The 16,710-nt window shown below is 34.1% G+C and overlaps 1 protein-coding gene across 5 annotated transcripts; it reads left to right on the top strand.

The window, feature by feature from the left end:
* Positions 1–1,115: 1,115 nt before the first annotated feature.
* LOC112743678 (uncharacterized) lies at positions 1,116–15,368 on the top strand. Of its 5 annotated transcripts, none has more exons than XM_072214500.1 (24): positions 1,116–1,742; positions 1,835–1,944; positions 2,154–2,226; positions 2,324–2,385; positions 2,730–2,871; positions 4,648–4,863; positions 5,004–5,070; positions 6,314–6,713; positions 7,164–7,311; positions 7,410–7,570; positions 8,033–8,132; positions 8,374–8,448; positions 8,549–8,683; positions 10,052–10,141; positions 10,785–10,967; positions 11,056–11,160; positions 11,866–12,024; positions 12,909–12,953; positions 13,056–13,281; positions 13,701–13,803; positions 13,871–13,927; positions 14,211–14,280; positions 14,378–14,649; positions 15,059–15,368. In XM_072214500.1, the coding sequence occupies exons 1-23, from the start codon at positions 1,602–1,604 to the stop codon at positions 14,537–14,539; spliced, it is 3,030 nt and encodes a 1,009-aa protein (XP_072070601.1). In that variant the 5' UTR covers positions 1,116–1,601; the 3' UTR covers positions 14,540–14,649; positions 15,059–15,368. The 5 variants fall into 5 exon arrangements, with proteins under 5 accessions (XP_072070601.1, XP_025648761.1, XP_025648762.1 ...); XM_025792976.3 differs by having other exon boundaries at positions 1,174–1,742; positions 13,056–13,277; positions 13,697–13,803; XM_025792977.3 differs by lacking the exon at positions 12,909–12,953 and having other exon boundaries at positions 1,174–1,742; positions 13,056–13,277; positions 13,697–13,803.
* The last annotated feature ends 1,342 nt before the right edge of the window (positions 15,369–16,710 follow it).

The raw sequence follows: 16,710 nt of genomic DNA, 5'->3' as shown, positions 1-16,710 counted from the left end.
AACCAAATAAAATCTAGTTTCTCTACAACACACACAGTCGACCAGTTTAGGTTTCTAAACTCCTACTACCGAACATAAATTTGAATAAAGCATTCTACATTAACATATCTTGTGGCTCAAGCAATTATAAACACAAGCATTATTGAAGGAGAAGATGTTGTTCCCCGAGACTAAGGAGAAGAATGAAAGCTACTCGGTTGCCTTTGGGTATTTATTGGCCTTCCAGCTTTGTCATGCTCCAGTTGAGTTCTTGCCGGAACACTATAGAAGAAAGGAAGTTTGAAACTCAATGTTCAAAATTAAAACATTTCTCTAGAAGGTGATGCATGGAGGATTACCAGTTAAAGAAAGATTACATACCATAATCAAATTGGTGAGTTTAATGTGCAATCAATGTGAAGTAGCAAGTGAATCAACCATTCACCGTCTCACCCCAGTGCCTATTCAACGAATGCATGGAAAAAACAAGCTTGCACTAGACAAATCAAGAAATGGAACACATGAAGGTGGTGGTTATGGCCTTAAAAATAGCTTCGAGGAAGCTTAAAAGCCAAAGAGACAACCCATTTTACAACAACACTCATATGACAGATATGGAAGATGAGGAGGAACTTGAGACTCTTTGAAACAAAATTTATTGCCCCCAAAAGGTAGTAACTATTGCAAGATCTAAAGTTTCTGAAGCCGTGACAGTCATCCATTGACAAAGCATTTTTTATTGTCCTTTCCTTTTTTATTTTACTCTATTCTCTTCTTCGAAAATCAATTATTTTCTTTCTTAAGACATTTTCTTTTAGATATTTTTCAGTTGAATAAAAATATCCATTTTTATTCTTTGCTATAAGTTCAATACGAACATCTTATTTTATTGCAACAATAAAATTTGTCTTTGAAAAAAATTGAAGAGAGTTAAGTTTTCAAAACTTTTTTTTTTATTTTAATTTTTTTTAGTAATATGATTTTCTTATAAAATCAAGCATGTTAGGTTCATATTAAAAATCAATCATAAAATTAGCATTTGTATATAATATATGTTGAAATATAAAATAGACATTACAAATGAATTAAACTATAGGTGGTGTATATATATTTTTATAAAATTTATATAAAAGAACGAAAAAACATTTGTTTCAATAATTGTTTGTTACCCCAAAAATTAAACCTTACCCATCAATACAAACATTTACTTTGTGCTCTACTTTCTCCAAACCATTGGGTTACAAACTTGCATCCTTTTACACACTTGCAATCGAGGAAGCAAATGTGAGTTGGCAAAGGAAAGGGTTATTGACGCAGCAATGAGTGAAGAGTGTGGTGGTGCAGTATATAAATGGCCGAATGGAGAACATCCCAAAACGACAACGCTCTTATTCACGCTCTGTCCTCTCTCCCAATTTTCTTCCTTCTTTCCTTCAACGTAGAGAACACACACTCTCACTCGCGAAGCTCACACTCAAAAACTTCCATTTCCTCCAACCAACTGTAAAAATATCCACACGATCACTCATATAAAGCACATTCCATAATTTTATATTTTCACAAATCCCGGACACAGTAGAGAGAAAGAGAACGGGGGAGGGGGAGAGTTTCTCTATACGGTGATGGCGGTTTCAGGCTCCGACGTGGCGGCGCTGTACACGCTGCTTTCAAATTCGATGAACGCCGATCAACGCCTCCGTGGCCCCGCCGAAGAAGCACTTGCGCAATCGGAGTCTAGGCCTGGCTTCTGCTCCTGCCTCCTTGTAATTCCTCTTTCTTTCTCTTTCTTAGGGTTTCGATGATTGAACTTCGCATTGTTTATGAGAGTTTCTATTTTTCGTTGATGGAACTGCAGGAGCTGATTATGGCAAAGGATTTGGCGTCGCAAAATGACGTGAGATTGATGGCCACCTTATACTTCAAAAACAGCGTTAATCGCTACTGGCGGCACCGCCGTGATTCCTCGTGAGTCATTTCTTTTTATTTTTCCTCTTACACTAATGGTTGATTTTTAGTTAGTATTTGGATTAGGTTACTTTTTGTGTTGAGGCTTAGGGTCAATGCATGTCTGTAGCTGATATTCAAAATGCTGCTGAAAGTGTTATTCTTCTAAGGATGTAGACTCTATTTTGGCTAGTACGTGGATGGGAATGTGACTTCATTTTTGTTTTCAGTGGGATTAGCAATGAGGAGAAAACGCATCTGAGGCAGAAGTTGCTGTTATACTTGAGAGAAGAGAATGAACAGGTGCTTGTTGTTTACTTTTTCTTTGCTGGCTATGATTGTGAATTTATTGATAAGGCGTAGTCTTACTTCTATTTACTTTCATTTCTGTCAAATGCAGATTGCTCAAATGTTGGCAGTGCTCATCTCCAAAATTGCACGCATTGATTATCCTAAAGAATGGTACTTTCGGTATTTATTTGCTCTAAACAATTCTGCAATTGCAGTTTCATCACCCACTCTCATCATGTTTTTTTATTTTTGTTTATTTTTTTTTTTAGCTGGGTTATGGCCATAAGATTTTTTCTTTTCTCTTGCGGGTTTCCTAAGTTGTTTTTATTATACATTCTTAATTTTTGTACAAAATAAGCGTTAGCTTTGTGGAGCATTATCAACATGCAATGCAAAATTGCTTTTTTCGCCACTTATCTCTATTAATTTTTTTGCTTTTGTGTTTGATTCATTCGATTTAAACATTTGATTATAAAGAAATATATATCAATGTACTAGTTTTAATGACTTCTCAGGGCAGACATCTTTATGGTATTATCACAACAGCTTCAATCAGCAGATGTTCTTGCCTCCCACCGAATATTTATGATTCTGTTTAGGACTTTAAAGGAGTTGTCCACAAAACGCCTTACTTCTGACCAGCGAAACTTTGCTGAGGTGTGGTTCCTTCTGTTCTTTTCTTCCAGATTTTGCTTGCTTTGATGTCACAATGTTTGCTTCTTTGTATGTTGAGAAACTTCAAACATGCCTGAGACAGTGACATGCAAACCTGAATAACTCACTCTACTATGATCTTGTTTTATCAAACGAAAAATTTTTAATAGCTGTTATCCGTGTAATGAGATATTGATCACAGACGTATGTTCAACGTCACACCATCATGCATACCCATGGTTTTCATACTCTATTTTGACTTATATCTTTTCTTACAAGCATAGGTTGAGGTTCTTTTGGATGGGTTGTGGAAAGTTAAATATAGGTATTTGATGCCTCTATGGCTTGTTTCAAGAGACTTTTGATATAGCCACCTTAAATGGCTGAGTCCCAACTATCCATTACTTCTTAGGTAGCTTTAAGATCTGTAGGAGTTGATTTGTGTTTTGTTTGGGAAGGGATGTGTATCACTCAATCAGTGCGTTTTCAAATTTCAGGCATTTCTGCATGGGAGTGTGACTCATTGCTTTATGTGGATCTTTTCTTGAATTTCAACTAATAGATTGGAAGTTTGGTGCTGACTGTGATAGAGTAAGAGAAACTTTTAAGTGTTCGTAAATCTAATAGAATCCTTACAAGAGAATGACGAACTAGAATTCAGTGCATATGTGGTCTTGAGTAAATCCTGAGGGTGTCCAACTCCAATGGTGTATGTTGCATGTTTTATTTTTATTTCGTTCGAGACAAAACTTGTGGTCTATCTATCTACAACAAGCTAGATAAAAAAAGCAGTTAAAATGCCATTGGGCATCTCGAGTTTTTTGCCCATTATTTTCCTTTTTGTTAATATATTGCAGCTTTTATATCCATGTCCTATATGTGTTTGATAATCCTTTTGTGTGTGTGCGTGTGGGTGCGTTCGTGCACATTGTGTGGGTGCCTGGTTTGCTGCGTGAAGGTGTGCTTGACTTATAGGTGGCATGTATCCATGCAAGTTGTTCTACTTTTGAATGGATCCTGATGAGTTAGCAACTTTGATAAGCTTTGTAGAAATGTGTGAAACAGATCATCATGTATGTATCAAGTATAAAAGTTAATGTGTTTGAAATGATTCAACTACTAGATTATATGCTTGTTTCAATACGCTTTTTGTGATTAATTTATTTGAAGTGCTTTTGTTAGTTTAGTGTGTTTGAATGAGCATCTGTACAAGAAATATTGTATGTCCACTTTTTATGTTTTGATAAAGAATGTCCACTTAATCATACAAAGAAGAAAGTCATGCCTTTTGAGCTCCCTAGAGAGTGAAGTCTTAAACTTCTATATTTGATTGTTTTTATCTTATGTAAAAACTGGTTAGCAATCTTGATAGGAAAATGCTGAATCCTTTAAGGAAACGGTACAGAATGTGACTAGGACAACTTGGAGGTACTAGGTAAAAAATAAAAGCTTCTATACATAAGTACGTTACATACATAGCTTGAAAGAAGCATGAGTTGTGTGTGGTGTAAGTTACAGCTTTCATATATTATTCTTTTTATGTATTACTATGTTACTAAATCCTATTTTTATTTAGCCTTTAATATTCCAGTCTTGTGAGTTATATCATATATGGTCTAACTACTAGGCACTGTGATTGTTTTCTTCCCCGAATGCTTGCATCTTCAAGTTCTGCCTAAAATCTGCATTTGATTGACTAGATATTTTTAGATTAAGATGAATATTTAGCAACCTGTCCTTATGCTAAATACTAAAGTATTCAACTGATTCCTTTGGCAGATATCATCCCATTTCTTTGATTATAGCTGGCACCTATGGCAAAGTGATATGCAGACAATATTGCATGGTTTCTCATCTCTTTCTCAATCCTATAATTCAAATCCTGACGATCAGCATCATGAACTTTATCTTACATGTGAGAGATGGTTGTTATGTTCAAAGATAATACGGCAATTAATTATTTCAGGATTTCAAAGCGATTCAAAGTGTTTTCAGGTAATTATGGGGTTCATTTTATGTCATCATCCTCTAGTAATATATCTATCTTGAAGTTTTTAGTACCCTTTCTTCTTTCTACTTTTCAAATCAACCAATCCTAAAATGAAGGTAGTAAGTCTGATGTTACTATTTTACAGGAGGTTCGGCCAGTCAAGGAAGTCTCACCTGTATTCCTAAGTGCACTTCAGTCTTTCCTTCCATACTGTGAGACTTCTATCTCCCATCTCATTTGTGTATATTCTTGGGTTTAAGTTAATATCAGCAACTACATGATCCCATTTTTTTAAAAATGAAAACATCTAGAATAGTTTGTTTCTTAATTGAGTCATTCCAGCACACAATAGCATGTTAAGCAATGCTCATGTACATTGTTATACAATGATGATGCTAATTTAGTCTTTTCATCGTAGCTATTTAACTGGGACTTTGATAATCCAAACCTGGTGTGGAATATGCAAATACTTTTTACATAATTGATATTGGTATGAAAATTTCGTGTAGTTGTGGAAGATTTGTTGCTTTTCAACTTTGTATCATACCTCATTAGATAAAGATTGGATGTGCTTAATAAATAAATAAATGTTGCCAAGAAAAATGAATTAGGAGTCAAGGCTTACTTCACTGATAATATTGGCAATGCATAATTGACAATATATCTGCTTTCTCTTTAATCTAGGGTAACGACATTGTAAACTAAGTTGGATAAGCATATTAATCAGTTATCATGTTAGTTAATTTATCTTTAACTTTCAGTGCCTAGAGTCCATTTGGATAACATCACTTATGATTTATACATAATTTTTCTGTTCTGTATGACTATATCTCATAACTTCTCAAACCATCATGTTAAATGCTTTTCAGAAGATAAAATATCTAACTTTTCCACATGCACTTGGCAAATACTCAAAAGAAGCACTTGTGTAATCACTTATATAAATACTAAATAATTTATTTAAATTCTTTCTGAGAATTTCCTTTCCCATGAGTGCTTAAATAAGCTTGTTATTCAGACAGGCCCTTAGAATCGCAACTTCTTAGGCATTAGCTTTTGCCTTTTCTCTCCTCCTTTTTGTTGTTTTTGAAAATAGCAATGAACAGATATATGCTTTGTAGTTAGATACCATGCCAAAATGTTGAACCCCCCCCCCCCCCTAAATGGGACCTTTTATGACATCTATTTCTCATATTTATCGACTTCCTCTACTTTTATAGTTTTATTGCATGTGAAATGTTAGCTTATTTACTTCTGGTGGTTGTTGGAAATAATAATGAACATATAACATATATATGCTTTGTAGTTAGATTCCTTGCCAAAAAGTTGAACCCTGAAATTGGACCCTATATGACATCTATTTTTCATATTTATCGACTTTCTCTACTTTTGTTGCACCAGAAATGTTAACTTATTTCTTCCTTGTAGTCTAACTAGACATATCTTTGTTTGCAGATTCATCTTTTGAAAAGCAATATCCCAAATTTTGGGACTTTCTAAAGAGGGCTTGTACCAAATTGATGAAAATTTTAGTTGCCTTTCAGGGCAGACATCCTTATTCATTTGGAGATAAATTTGTGCTTTCCTCAGTTGTTGACTTCTGTTTAAATAAGATAACAGATCCTGAGCAATATGTGTTGTCATTCGAACAGTTTCTCATTCAATGTATGGTAATGATTAAGAATATCCTGGAATGTACGGAATACAAGCCAAGTTTTACTGGTAGGGTGATGGATGAAAATGGAGTTACACTGGAGCAGATGAAAAAAAACATTTCCAGTGCTGTCGGTGGTATTTTGACTTCCCTTTTGCCCAATGAACGGATAGTCCTCTTGTGTAATGTGTTGATAAGAAGGTATCCACTATTCAGATCCGTCCAGGCTTTATTAGTTTGCCGTGTTTGGTCTTGTACTTTAGTTTATACATGTTAGTTTATTTGTGATATCCACTATTTAGTCCTTCTAGGCTTTATTAGTTTACCAAGGTGCATTGTCTGACCTAAATCATTGCTTCCAAATATGTTGAGAGTTTGGAAAGCTACACTAAATAGATAATTCTTCTTTGATTGTTCTTTTGCTCCTCCATCTTATATTTTTCTTCTCTTCTTCTAAATGATATTCTTCTTGTATAAAAAAAAAGGGTGTGAAAATTATGAGTATTAAATTAAACTTTCCTTTTATTTATATTATTGTTGTTGTTGTTGTTGTGGACATTGATGAAAAGATGTTGCTATATTCATATATGTTTCAATATGCTTCAAAACAAAGATGTTGCTCCTTTCAAATGCTCTTTATCCATGCCACAGGTATTTTGTTCTGACAGCGAGTGATTTGGAGGAGTGGTATCATAACTCTGAGGCTTTTCATCATGAGCAGGATATGATTCAGTGGACGGAAAAACTAAGACCATGTGCTGAAGCTTTGTACATTGTATTGTTTGAAAATTATAGCCAAGTAGGTGACATTCAAAATCAAGGTGTCTTGTATTCTCTTGTGATTTTTCAATCATTGACATAGATTAATATGGTGCTTGGTTGTGACTTAAACTTTAGCTGCTAGGCCCTGTTGTGGTCTCTCTTCTCCAAGAGACTATGAATAATTGCCCAACTTCAGTGACGGAAATTACTCCAGTGTTGCTTCTTAAAGATGCTGCTTATGGAGCTGCTGCTTATGTTTATTATGAACTCTCGAATTATCTGAGCTTTAAAGACTGGTGAGTCTGAAGTTATTGGGGTATGTGTAAATATTGTTCTGATTATTGGAGGCACATCCACTGTTTCCTTTCACCTGCCATCATTCACACAAGAAAATTTCTTTCAATTATCCACTTCATTTATTTACGTTTATTATTATCCACTTGAACTTTTCCGTTTTTCTTTTGGCTGTTTCCTGTTCTATTTGTTTATGTAGGAGCATACCTCATCTCCTTTCTCTTTGAAGTTTTTCTGTTCATGTTCATGAATTTACATTGCCAAAAAATTATATGCAAATTAAAAAATTGCTGATAACAAAGTGATCATTACCTTGAGATCTAAGTGGATTTTGTTAATTTATATAAAGGTTTATTTCATAGTTTATTATTGATATTGATACTTTCTCCTTTTAAGGCTTTGATTGGAGAATAGAGTACTCTGATAATGACTCTGGTATCTTCTTTTTAACAATATACTTGTAGGTTTAATGGTGCTTTATCCCTCGAGCTCTCAAATGAACATCCCAATTTGCGTATTATTCATCGGAAAGTTGCTATAATTCTTGGGCAGTGGGTTTCTGAGGTATATAATTTATTGTGCTGCTCTGTGGATGAACTAAATATTTGATGCGTGACTTTCTTTCACAGCCTGATTATTGTGATATGAAATTCAAAAACATTTATATATTAAAAAATATTGTTGTATAAGTAGTGAAGTTTTATGGCAGTAAATTTACTTATTTTCTTTATGTCTTAAACCTTAAAATAAAAAACAAAAGCCATTTGTACTTACTATATTGTTGTTGCTTTTCTCTACTTCATAGGTTAAAGAAGATACAAAAAGACCTGTGTACTGTGCTTTAATCAGATTGTTACAGGGAAATGACTTATCTGTCAGGGTATGTTACAGCTTTCTATTCCTGCTGCCGTTATTTATGCTCTTTCTGCTAAGTCACTGTGGTTCCTAATTATCAGTTTTCCTATTTGTGTCACTTTTAGCTTGCAGCTTGTCGATCCTTGTGTTTACATATTGAAGATGCAAATTTTTCAGACAGGGAGTTTGTTGATCTTCTCCCTATCTGTTGGGACTCATGTTTCAAGCTGTTTGATGAAGTTCAGGAATTTGACTCAAAGGTAAAACCTATTGATAGGAAACATTTCCCATTTTTTGGTAGGGGGCAAAAAGTCATCGAGTCTATTTTCGATGAAGTTGTAATGTGGGGAATGGAAGGTAATAACCTATGAAAGCACGGACATGAGATGCCACGGGACACACGGACACATCAATTTTAATTTTTGATAGAGATGGAGACAAAAATCAGTGACCCATATAGAATACTTATTGAAATACAAAATACACTGGAAGTGTGTGAAAAAACACATGTATTTATACACAAATGCAAGATGGATGTACATATAGCTTACACACACACACACACACACACAGAGGGAGAGAGGGAGAGGGAGAGGGAGAGGGAGAGAGAGAGAGAGATTTGTAGACAAAATCTAATAGTATTTTCATATTTTATTGATATTAAAGTTCAAATTAAGTTTTTAATGTTTTTAATTTCTTTTTTAATTATATCAAACATTTTAGATCATTTTTGTATTGATAATTTATAATACCTATTATTTATAAACTCATTTTAAGAATATAGGATAAGAATAAAGTTGGACACGTTGACACATCATTATTTGGGTGTGACCAAGCATGTTTGAATTTTTTTATTTTTTATTAAGATACAGTTGGACATAAAAGACGTGTTGCACGAGTGTCATGTTTGAAATGTGTCCAACACTTGAAGACGACAGCTAAATGAAGTGTCGATGCTTATAGTAATAACCTTACTTGGTTGGACCATTTAAACTTATGGAGAGGGAAGGATTGTGCTGTGAAAGCATTCCCCTCTGGTCTTCAACTTTGTTTTCCCTTCTCATTGGGGAGTGTGGAGTTGATTCATTGTTGATGATGCGGTAGTGTGTGTTTCTATGTATTGCTTCTCTCTTCAGTATTACCACATTCATGGTGTGAAATGGAGGCCATTGCCAAGGAAGAGAGCTGCATGCTTTAATTATGAATTAGGTTCTGGGTACCACTGATCATTGAGTGAGAGCAAGAACAACATGTGAATTTGTTTCTGGAAGAGTAATGATGTGATGTTGGAAGATATACTGAACAGCGTTCTGTGTAGAAGGGATACGCAGCAGAGGCTGATTGATTCTCTGGCAAGTGTTCATGAACATGGGCTAAGGCACATGATGTCCAACTGCCTTAAGCCTGAATTCAAGGCTATTAATAACTAAAGCTAGTGAAAGGACTCAGCATGCATACATTTGGTTGTGGTTTAATACCAAATATACATTGTTGGCATTCAACTTCTTTTTAACTTTGAATGCTGGCAAGAGCTAAAACATAGTACTTGTGAATTATAATTTGACCTGAATTTGTTCTGGATTTAGTCCAGTTGGTGAAATCATGTTCTTTTTTAAATGTTTCTCCAGGTCCAGGTTTTGAATTTGATTTCCACCCTTATCCTTCATGTTAGTGAAGTTATTCCATTTGCAGAAAAGTTGGTTCAATTTTTTCAGAAGGTACATAAGAGAATCCTATGTTTTGTTTTTTCTACTTATTAGTGTTATACATTCAATATTTGGCTGTCAGTATTTAAGTAAAATGTGAATAAGATTTTTATTTCGAGAAGAAGTATGTGATAGGGACTCGGGTAAGTAGCCCAAGTCCTATGTTGAGTAGGGATAATTTTTTTTTTTTTTAATTTTCCTTTTCTTTTATTTGTCCCCTTCTCCAAATTTTGGTGCAGGTGAGTAACCAAATGCTACCTGAGAAAACTTGGGGGGAATGACCAAAAGGGCTATTAATGGTTTAAACATGGATATGATTCCTGATAGAGCACTATGGCACACTTTAATCCATGTAACTGATCTCACTTAGTGGACTAGGCTTAGTTATTGTTGGATAAGTTATCCCAATGAATTTAGGGTTATGATATATGTACAGAGCATTTCAGGAACTTAATCCAGAATAGCTTTCCAAGATGTTGAATATTGATTTTGAATGCTAGATTAAGCATAAATCTAAAAACATTTCAATGGCAATGTTCACCTCTTAATTGTTTGCCTTTTACCCTATGTCTGCTGGTGTTATCCATGTAGCTAAAGGTAAACATATAGCTTATCAAAATGAATTTATCTTCTCTATTGCTCCTATTTTTGCAAGGTCTGGGAAGAATCCTCTGGTGAAAGTTTGCTGCAGATTCAGCTTCTTGTTGCTTTGAAAAACTTTGTGGTTGCACTTGGTTACCAGTCACCCATTTGCTACAGCATATTATTGCCAATTCTGGAGAATGGAATTAATATTAATAATCCAGATGAACTGAATCTCCTAGAAGATAGCATGCTGGTAATAATGCTGTCTTGTTCTTATTAATTAAGATGGGTATGATTTTTGTGCGAGAATGTCATGATAATTCAACTCCATAACCTTTCAGTTATGGGAGGCCACACTTTCCCATGCCCCGTCAATGGTGCCTCAATTACTGCCACATTTTTCACGCCTTGTGGATATCATGGAAAGAAGCTTTGACCATTTAGAGGTTAGATTTTTCTCCATACTATAATAATATTTTGACTAAAAGAATCTGTGTTCAGGAGAATGATAGAGTCTGCGTTAGTGATAGACTGATAGTGAGTAGTGACAATAGAATGAAGTGGTCATTTAGTTAGCTTGATGGGTTGTACTTGAGGTAATTTACATGGTGTACAAATATTTAAATTAGTTAAAAGATATTTCCTTTGATTTCCCTGCTTGCCATCTCTTCTTCTGTACCTCTTAAATATTTTTAGACCACTATAAAGTTGATTTGATTGCTTGGTGAATCTCTGGCTTCTGAACTTAGTTTGTTAGGTTTGAAACTCAAACAGGTAAAACTACTCTTGGTTTCTACTTTGTACCAAATTAAAAGGTCTTAGTGCAATATAATATATATATGAAGTTAATCAATGTATTTTTCGGTCATCTACTTTACATCAAACTTAATTGAGATGAAGTTAATGTTGTTAATACTAAATATTCATTCAGCTATTGATTTCATGGAAAGGTGTAAAAACTTCAGCCGCTGCCATCGCTCTGATTATTATAATTTCTGTATTTATTTCTTTGATAACTACTTTGGTTCGTGATCTATTCTTGATGAGTCATTGTTTTAGTTACTCCAACCGTAACGGCCAATTGTTCTTGATATAATTATAATAAACGTGTTTATTTTATTTGTATGTTATTTCTGTTTGTCGAATTACAGGTTGCAGTAAACATAATTGAAGATTACATAATTTTGGGTGGAAATGACTTTCTGAGCATGCATGCTGCAAATATTGCTAAAATTCTTGATTTAGTTGTTGGAAATGTTAATGACAAAGGTCTTCTTTCAGTTCTACCTGTCATTGATATCTTAATACAGGTATGTTTTTCCCATATTGACAAATATAGTTTCAATATATTGTGGAAGTTTGTGCAAGTCTTGAACCCATTCCCATCTAACTGATCGGAGATTAAACTAACCATTAGATGAGTGCATTACATGCTTATTATTTCAAGGTTAGTTGTGAATGGTGAACCATTGAGACTTTAGTAGATGGCTATGTAGTTTGTAGCTTCTTGCTCTGTTTCCCACAAGCTTGCATATGGACTAGTCTCAGTCTTTGGTGGTTGCTTAAATAGTTTGATATTGGACCAAGATGATAACCGGGGAATTTAACTATGACTATTGTGGTTGACATTCTTAGCACATAGAAGGTTTGTCATTGGAGCTATTAATAATGGACCATTTGAAGGGTTTAGGATTGATTCAAAAGGGTGTTGCGGTTCCATCTTCAATTTGCAATAACTTAATTATAAACAATTTAACTTCAAATTTAGCCTGCTAAAGTTCGTGTTAGAGAACTATTTCGGTAAATGATTTGTTTTAACCGATGTCTACATCCCTAAATGGATATTATAAATGGCTGTGTTTGTGTCTCGATTTCCAGTGCAAGGTTATCAATAGTGGATAGCAGCTCATCGGTTGTGAAATTTCCGCTACACAATAGTGCTATTGCGCCGATAAATGTGGATATTTGACAACCTTGAGAGGAGGTCAAGGTATCAATAGCGGATTGCGGCTCTTCGCGTTTTGCTAAATTTCTGCTACGCAATAGCGCTATGGCATGTAGCGGATATCTGACAACCTTGTACCCGTGCAGGACCATTCTCTAATTATTTGGTCTCAGTTGGATTAGAATTTAGTTTCTTGTTGTATTTGATTTAAAATCTCAAAACAATTTATCTTGATTCGCCCCTTTACAGTGTTTTCCTATGGAAGTGCCACCGCTCATTAGCAGTACTTTACAAGTAAGGAGTTGTATGCTTGTTGAATAAATAGGATTTTGTGTTCAACTCACCTTGTTACTAATATGGACATGTTTTTAATCTGTTATTTCTTTTTTATTTCAGAAATTAATTTTAATATGTTTGAGTGGAGGAGATGACCGTGATCCTTCTAAAACATCTGTCAAAGCATCTTCTGCTGCCATCCTAGCAAGGCTTCTGGTGATGAATACAAACTCACTTGCCCAATTAGCATCAGATCCATCTACTTCTCTACTCCTTCAAACAGCATCCATACCTGTTCAAGAAAATATACTTCTTTGTCTGGTTGACATTTGGGTCGACAAGGTTGGTGTTGTTAAGCTATAATATGACTAATTTTGTTTGGTTTTAAATAATTGAATTATTTAATACTCCGCAAGTCTGAAACTGTATTGTGTTTAGTTTTATATCAAAGAATTACTTAATACTCTACATGTCTGAAACTGTAATATGATTTATATTTGTTTGGCTTTTGATGTTTATATGAGAATATATATTTCTGCAGAACAATCATCATGTTTGAATTTCATAATCTTCTGCATTTTTAATACAATTTCTTTCTTTCTTTTCATTCAATACCATAAGAATGGGGTAGGAAAAACAACAATTGGTATTTCTGAACAGTGATGTCTTTAGCCAATATTTGGACATAATTATTTCATTTGGTCCTATTGAATATGTTGTATCCTTACTTTATTGTAAATGTACATTTTCAATTTTTTCAGGTAGATAATGTTTCTTGCATCCAGAAGAAGACAATTGGCTTAGCCCTCTCAATAATTCTGACATTAAGGCTACCGCAAGTCATTGACAAACTTGATCAAATTTTGAGGTACTAATATAGTGAACATCATAAACATGTTAATGTGAAGTAAATGACTATTTGTTGTTTTGTGCAGTGTTTGCACAAGTGTAATTCTGGGAGGAAACAGTGACTTGACTGAGGAAGAATCCAGGTTAGTTTTTTGCATTTTGTTTTTATCTTTTTCTTTTCCTAAAAAGATTTTAAACTTTATAACCTAATATGTCTCTTGCACTTCATGTTTAATAATTGAACTTGGACCCGATCTGAGTTCGGTTTTACTTTCATACGAGGATATATTATTCTCCCTATTAGAAGTGGGAACGGTTTTGAAGGCAACTGAAGAGTTTAGAAATTGAGGGGTTGTCCCTGTTATTATATGGCTTTTGCTCATGTTTTACTATCATATAATTCTTTATGTCTGATGTAAATAACAGTGGTGTTATGAGCTCCAGTACGTCTCCTGATGATGGCAATATCCCAAGTAAAGAATTCAGAAAAAGACAGGCAAGAATTTATGAAACTTAACCATAATACTCATTCTGGGACAATGTGATTGTATGAAAAACAAAGGGTGTTATGCATATGTATATTTTCTCTCCAGATCAAATTTTCAGACCGTATCAATCACATATCACTTGAGGACTCTGTGAAAGAAAATCTACAAACTTGTGCTGCTATTCATGGAGAATCGTTTAATGCTGCAATGAACAATATGCACCCATCTGCGCTTGCACAATTGAAGCAAGCATTAAAGATGCCATAATTGGCGTGCCATAATAGTTTGTGGCTGGGACATGGCTTGGTGGTTGTTGATCAGGTGGAACTATGTGCATTTGCGGATCTTCTGTCCATAGATTGTGACTTTTCTATAGGGTATGTTCCCTTTTTTGCTTGCTGCAACTTCAGAAAGAAAACATAACCTGTTGCTGGCATTGACCAAATAATAGTAAGGTTGATTACAGGATCACTGACATATACTGAATAGCTTTAAAACTATAGGCTACTTGCTGCAAATTATAACTCTGGAAATCATGGCACACTGAATTTGAGATGTTTTCTTGAAAATAATGAAAAAACTGTTAGACAGGAACAGCTTCAGTAATTAACATATTATTTGTTTCCAGTTTGTACTCATCACCATCTCTTCCTTTTTGGCATTATGATATATTATGTCTGGCTCGAGATTTAGGACTAAGAAATAGTGTGCGGATTACATTACTAGATGATTATTTTAATGTAGTAGTATTTTTAGTTAACTGACAGTTAACTTATCTTTCTGCAGGTGAAATTCAAGCTTATTACAAGAATTATTGGTTTTTATTCACATTTTAAATTGTTTCCAAGTCATGTTTTTTTAGCACTAAAAAATCATTCATTAGTTATGCCAGTCCGGCATCGTGAAACTCTGTAAATAGGATGCTGTCCTCTATTATATATAAAAGGAGGATCAGCATTGAGTCTACAGTGTTCTATTTAACTGAGAAGAATTACAGGAAATATGAAATGGTCTGTGTAGATGCTGTTTTTGAACATTTTGGGATGTGTAGTGGAAATTTCAGCAGTCTAATCTGGAAAAGTTAATTTTGATTGCATATTATTTGCTAGATTAACATTTTTATTTCTATTTTCTCACACTAGTTATGGATCAATATGTAAAGTCATAAATAACTAGTTAAGTCATACAATCTCTTTTTTTTCTTTAACCTAAGCTTTAAATTGTAAGATTTTACTCAGTATTTATTCAAGTACTGAAGCTCGACTAAGATGTATTAATATTTGATGACACTTGTGCAACCTGTGGATACTGGTACGTATGAGACTGATGACTTTCAATTATTGGGTGTGATGTAGTAGCTTTTTATAATCTTAATTGATGACAAATTGAAATACTGGTGTTTTAGGAACATTTGAAATTTTTCCTAAATTCCAAAGTTACAATGTTTTGGAACTGTAATAGTAGCAACTTTTATTTTGATCTGACTTAGAAATTCAATCTTAACTGACGTACAAAGGAAAAGGAAGCGTACGATAAAAAGAGGGGAGCAAATTATGTATTTTTGTTACTAGAGAAGGAGCAATAGATTACAGGACAGAGTAAACCGATTTGTAATTTTTGCCTTGTGATCCAAGCAAAGTTTGAGAGAATTGTATGAGCCTGACCCCAAGAGAGTTTAATTTAAAAGACTTGCTGTGTAAGAAAGCACCTAGACTTTGAGTAGTAATGAATTGGAAAAATAGGAATTCCTAATGAGAAACTTGCAACATTGTCATGCCCATTAAAGAAAATCGAAAGCCACGATAGGCAACTCGTTTTGCTTTCGTTCATGCTAAATCTATGGATGAAAGCATATAAAACAATCCAATTGAAAAGTCAACCCAAAAAAGCCGCACCAAAGTATGAGTATGGGTTTGTTTAGTTGAAGGGCAACAATGAGGATTATTTGCTTTTATTCAAATAAATGTTCATGTATATGTATGGATTTAATCAATTTATACATAAAAGGCATTTGCATAAAGTTTGCCTCTACTTTTATCTTCCAACCATTCCAACCAAACATGTCCTAAGAAGAATCCTCACCATTAGGACTGAACTCACCAGGAGAATCCCAAGCAAACCAAGATTAACAATTTCACTTAATAGTTTTACGTGCCCCAATCTTTGAATTAATACTTATTTCTACGACTACCAGTCTATAGGAGGTATCTATTACCTTTGCTCCATAAATATTGTTAGGCATTAGAAATAAGTGGCTACTCCAACGAAGATTTCATAATTGTCATTATGTAAAGATACTTCATTTTGATCATTATGATAAAATTATAGAGCTTGATTTTTATATGTCATAAAAGTGTTACTTTTATTTAAAATGTGGTCAAACAAATATGTTACACTGTTTAAACAAATATTATTATGAAAAGATGTTTTTGCCATTT

Source organism: Arachis hypogaea, chromosome 14, assembly GCF_003086295.3.
Source record: "Arachis hypogaea cultivar Tifrunner chromosome 14, arahy.Tifrunner.gnm2.J5K5, whole genome shotgun sequence".
NCBI lineage: Eukaryota > Viridiplantae > Streptophyta > Magnoliopsida > Fabales > Fabaceae > Arachis > Arachis hypogaea.
Note: the sequence above shows the minus strand (reverse complement) of the source record. Positions and strands in the feature narration are given on the sequence as shown.

Coding starts and splice junctions, on each gene's coding strand:
- LOC112743678 (XM_072214500.1), top strand. CDS start 1,602: ATGGCGGTTTCAGGCTCCGACGTGGCGGCGCTGTACACGCTGCTTTCA. Junction 7,571..8,032: donor TATCTGAGCTTTAAAGACTG/GTGAGTCTGAAG, acceptor ATATACTTGTAG/GTTTAATGGTGCTTTATCCC. Junction 10,142..10,784: donor TGGTTCAATTTTTTCAGAAG/GTACATAAGAGA, acceptor TATTTTTGCAAG/GTCTGGGAAGAATCCTCTGG.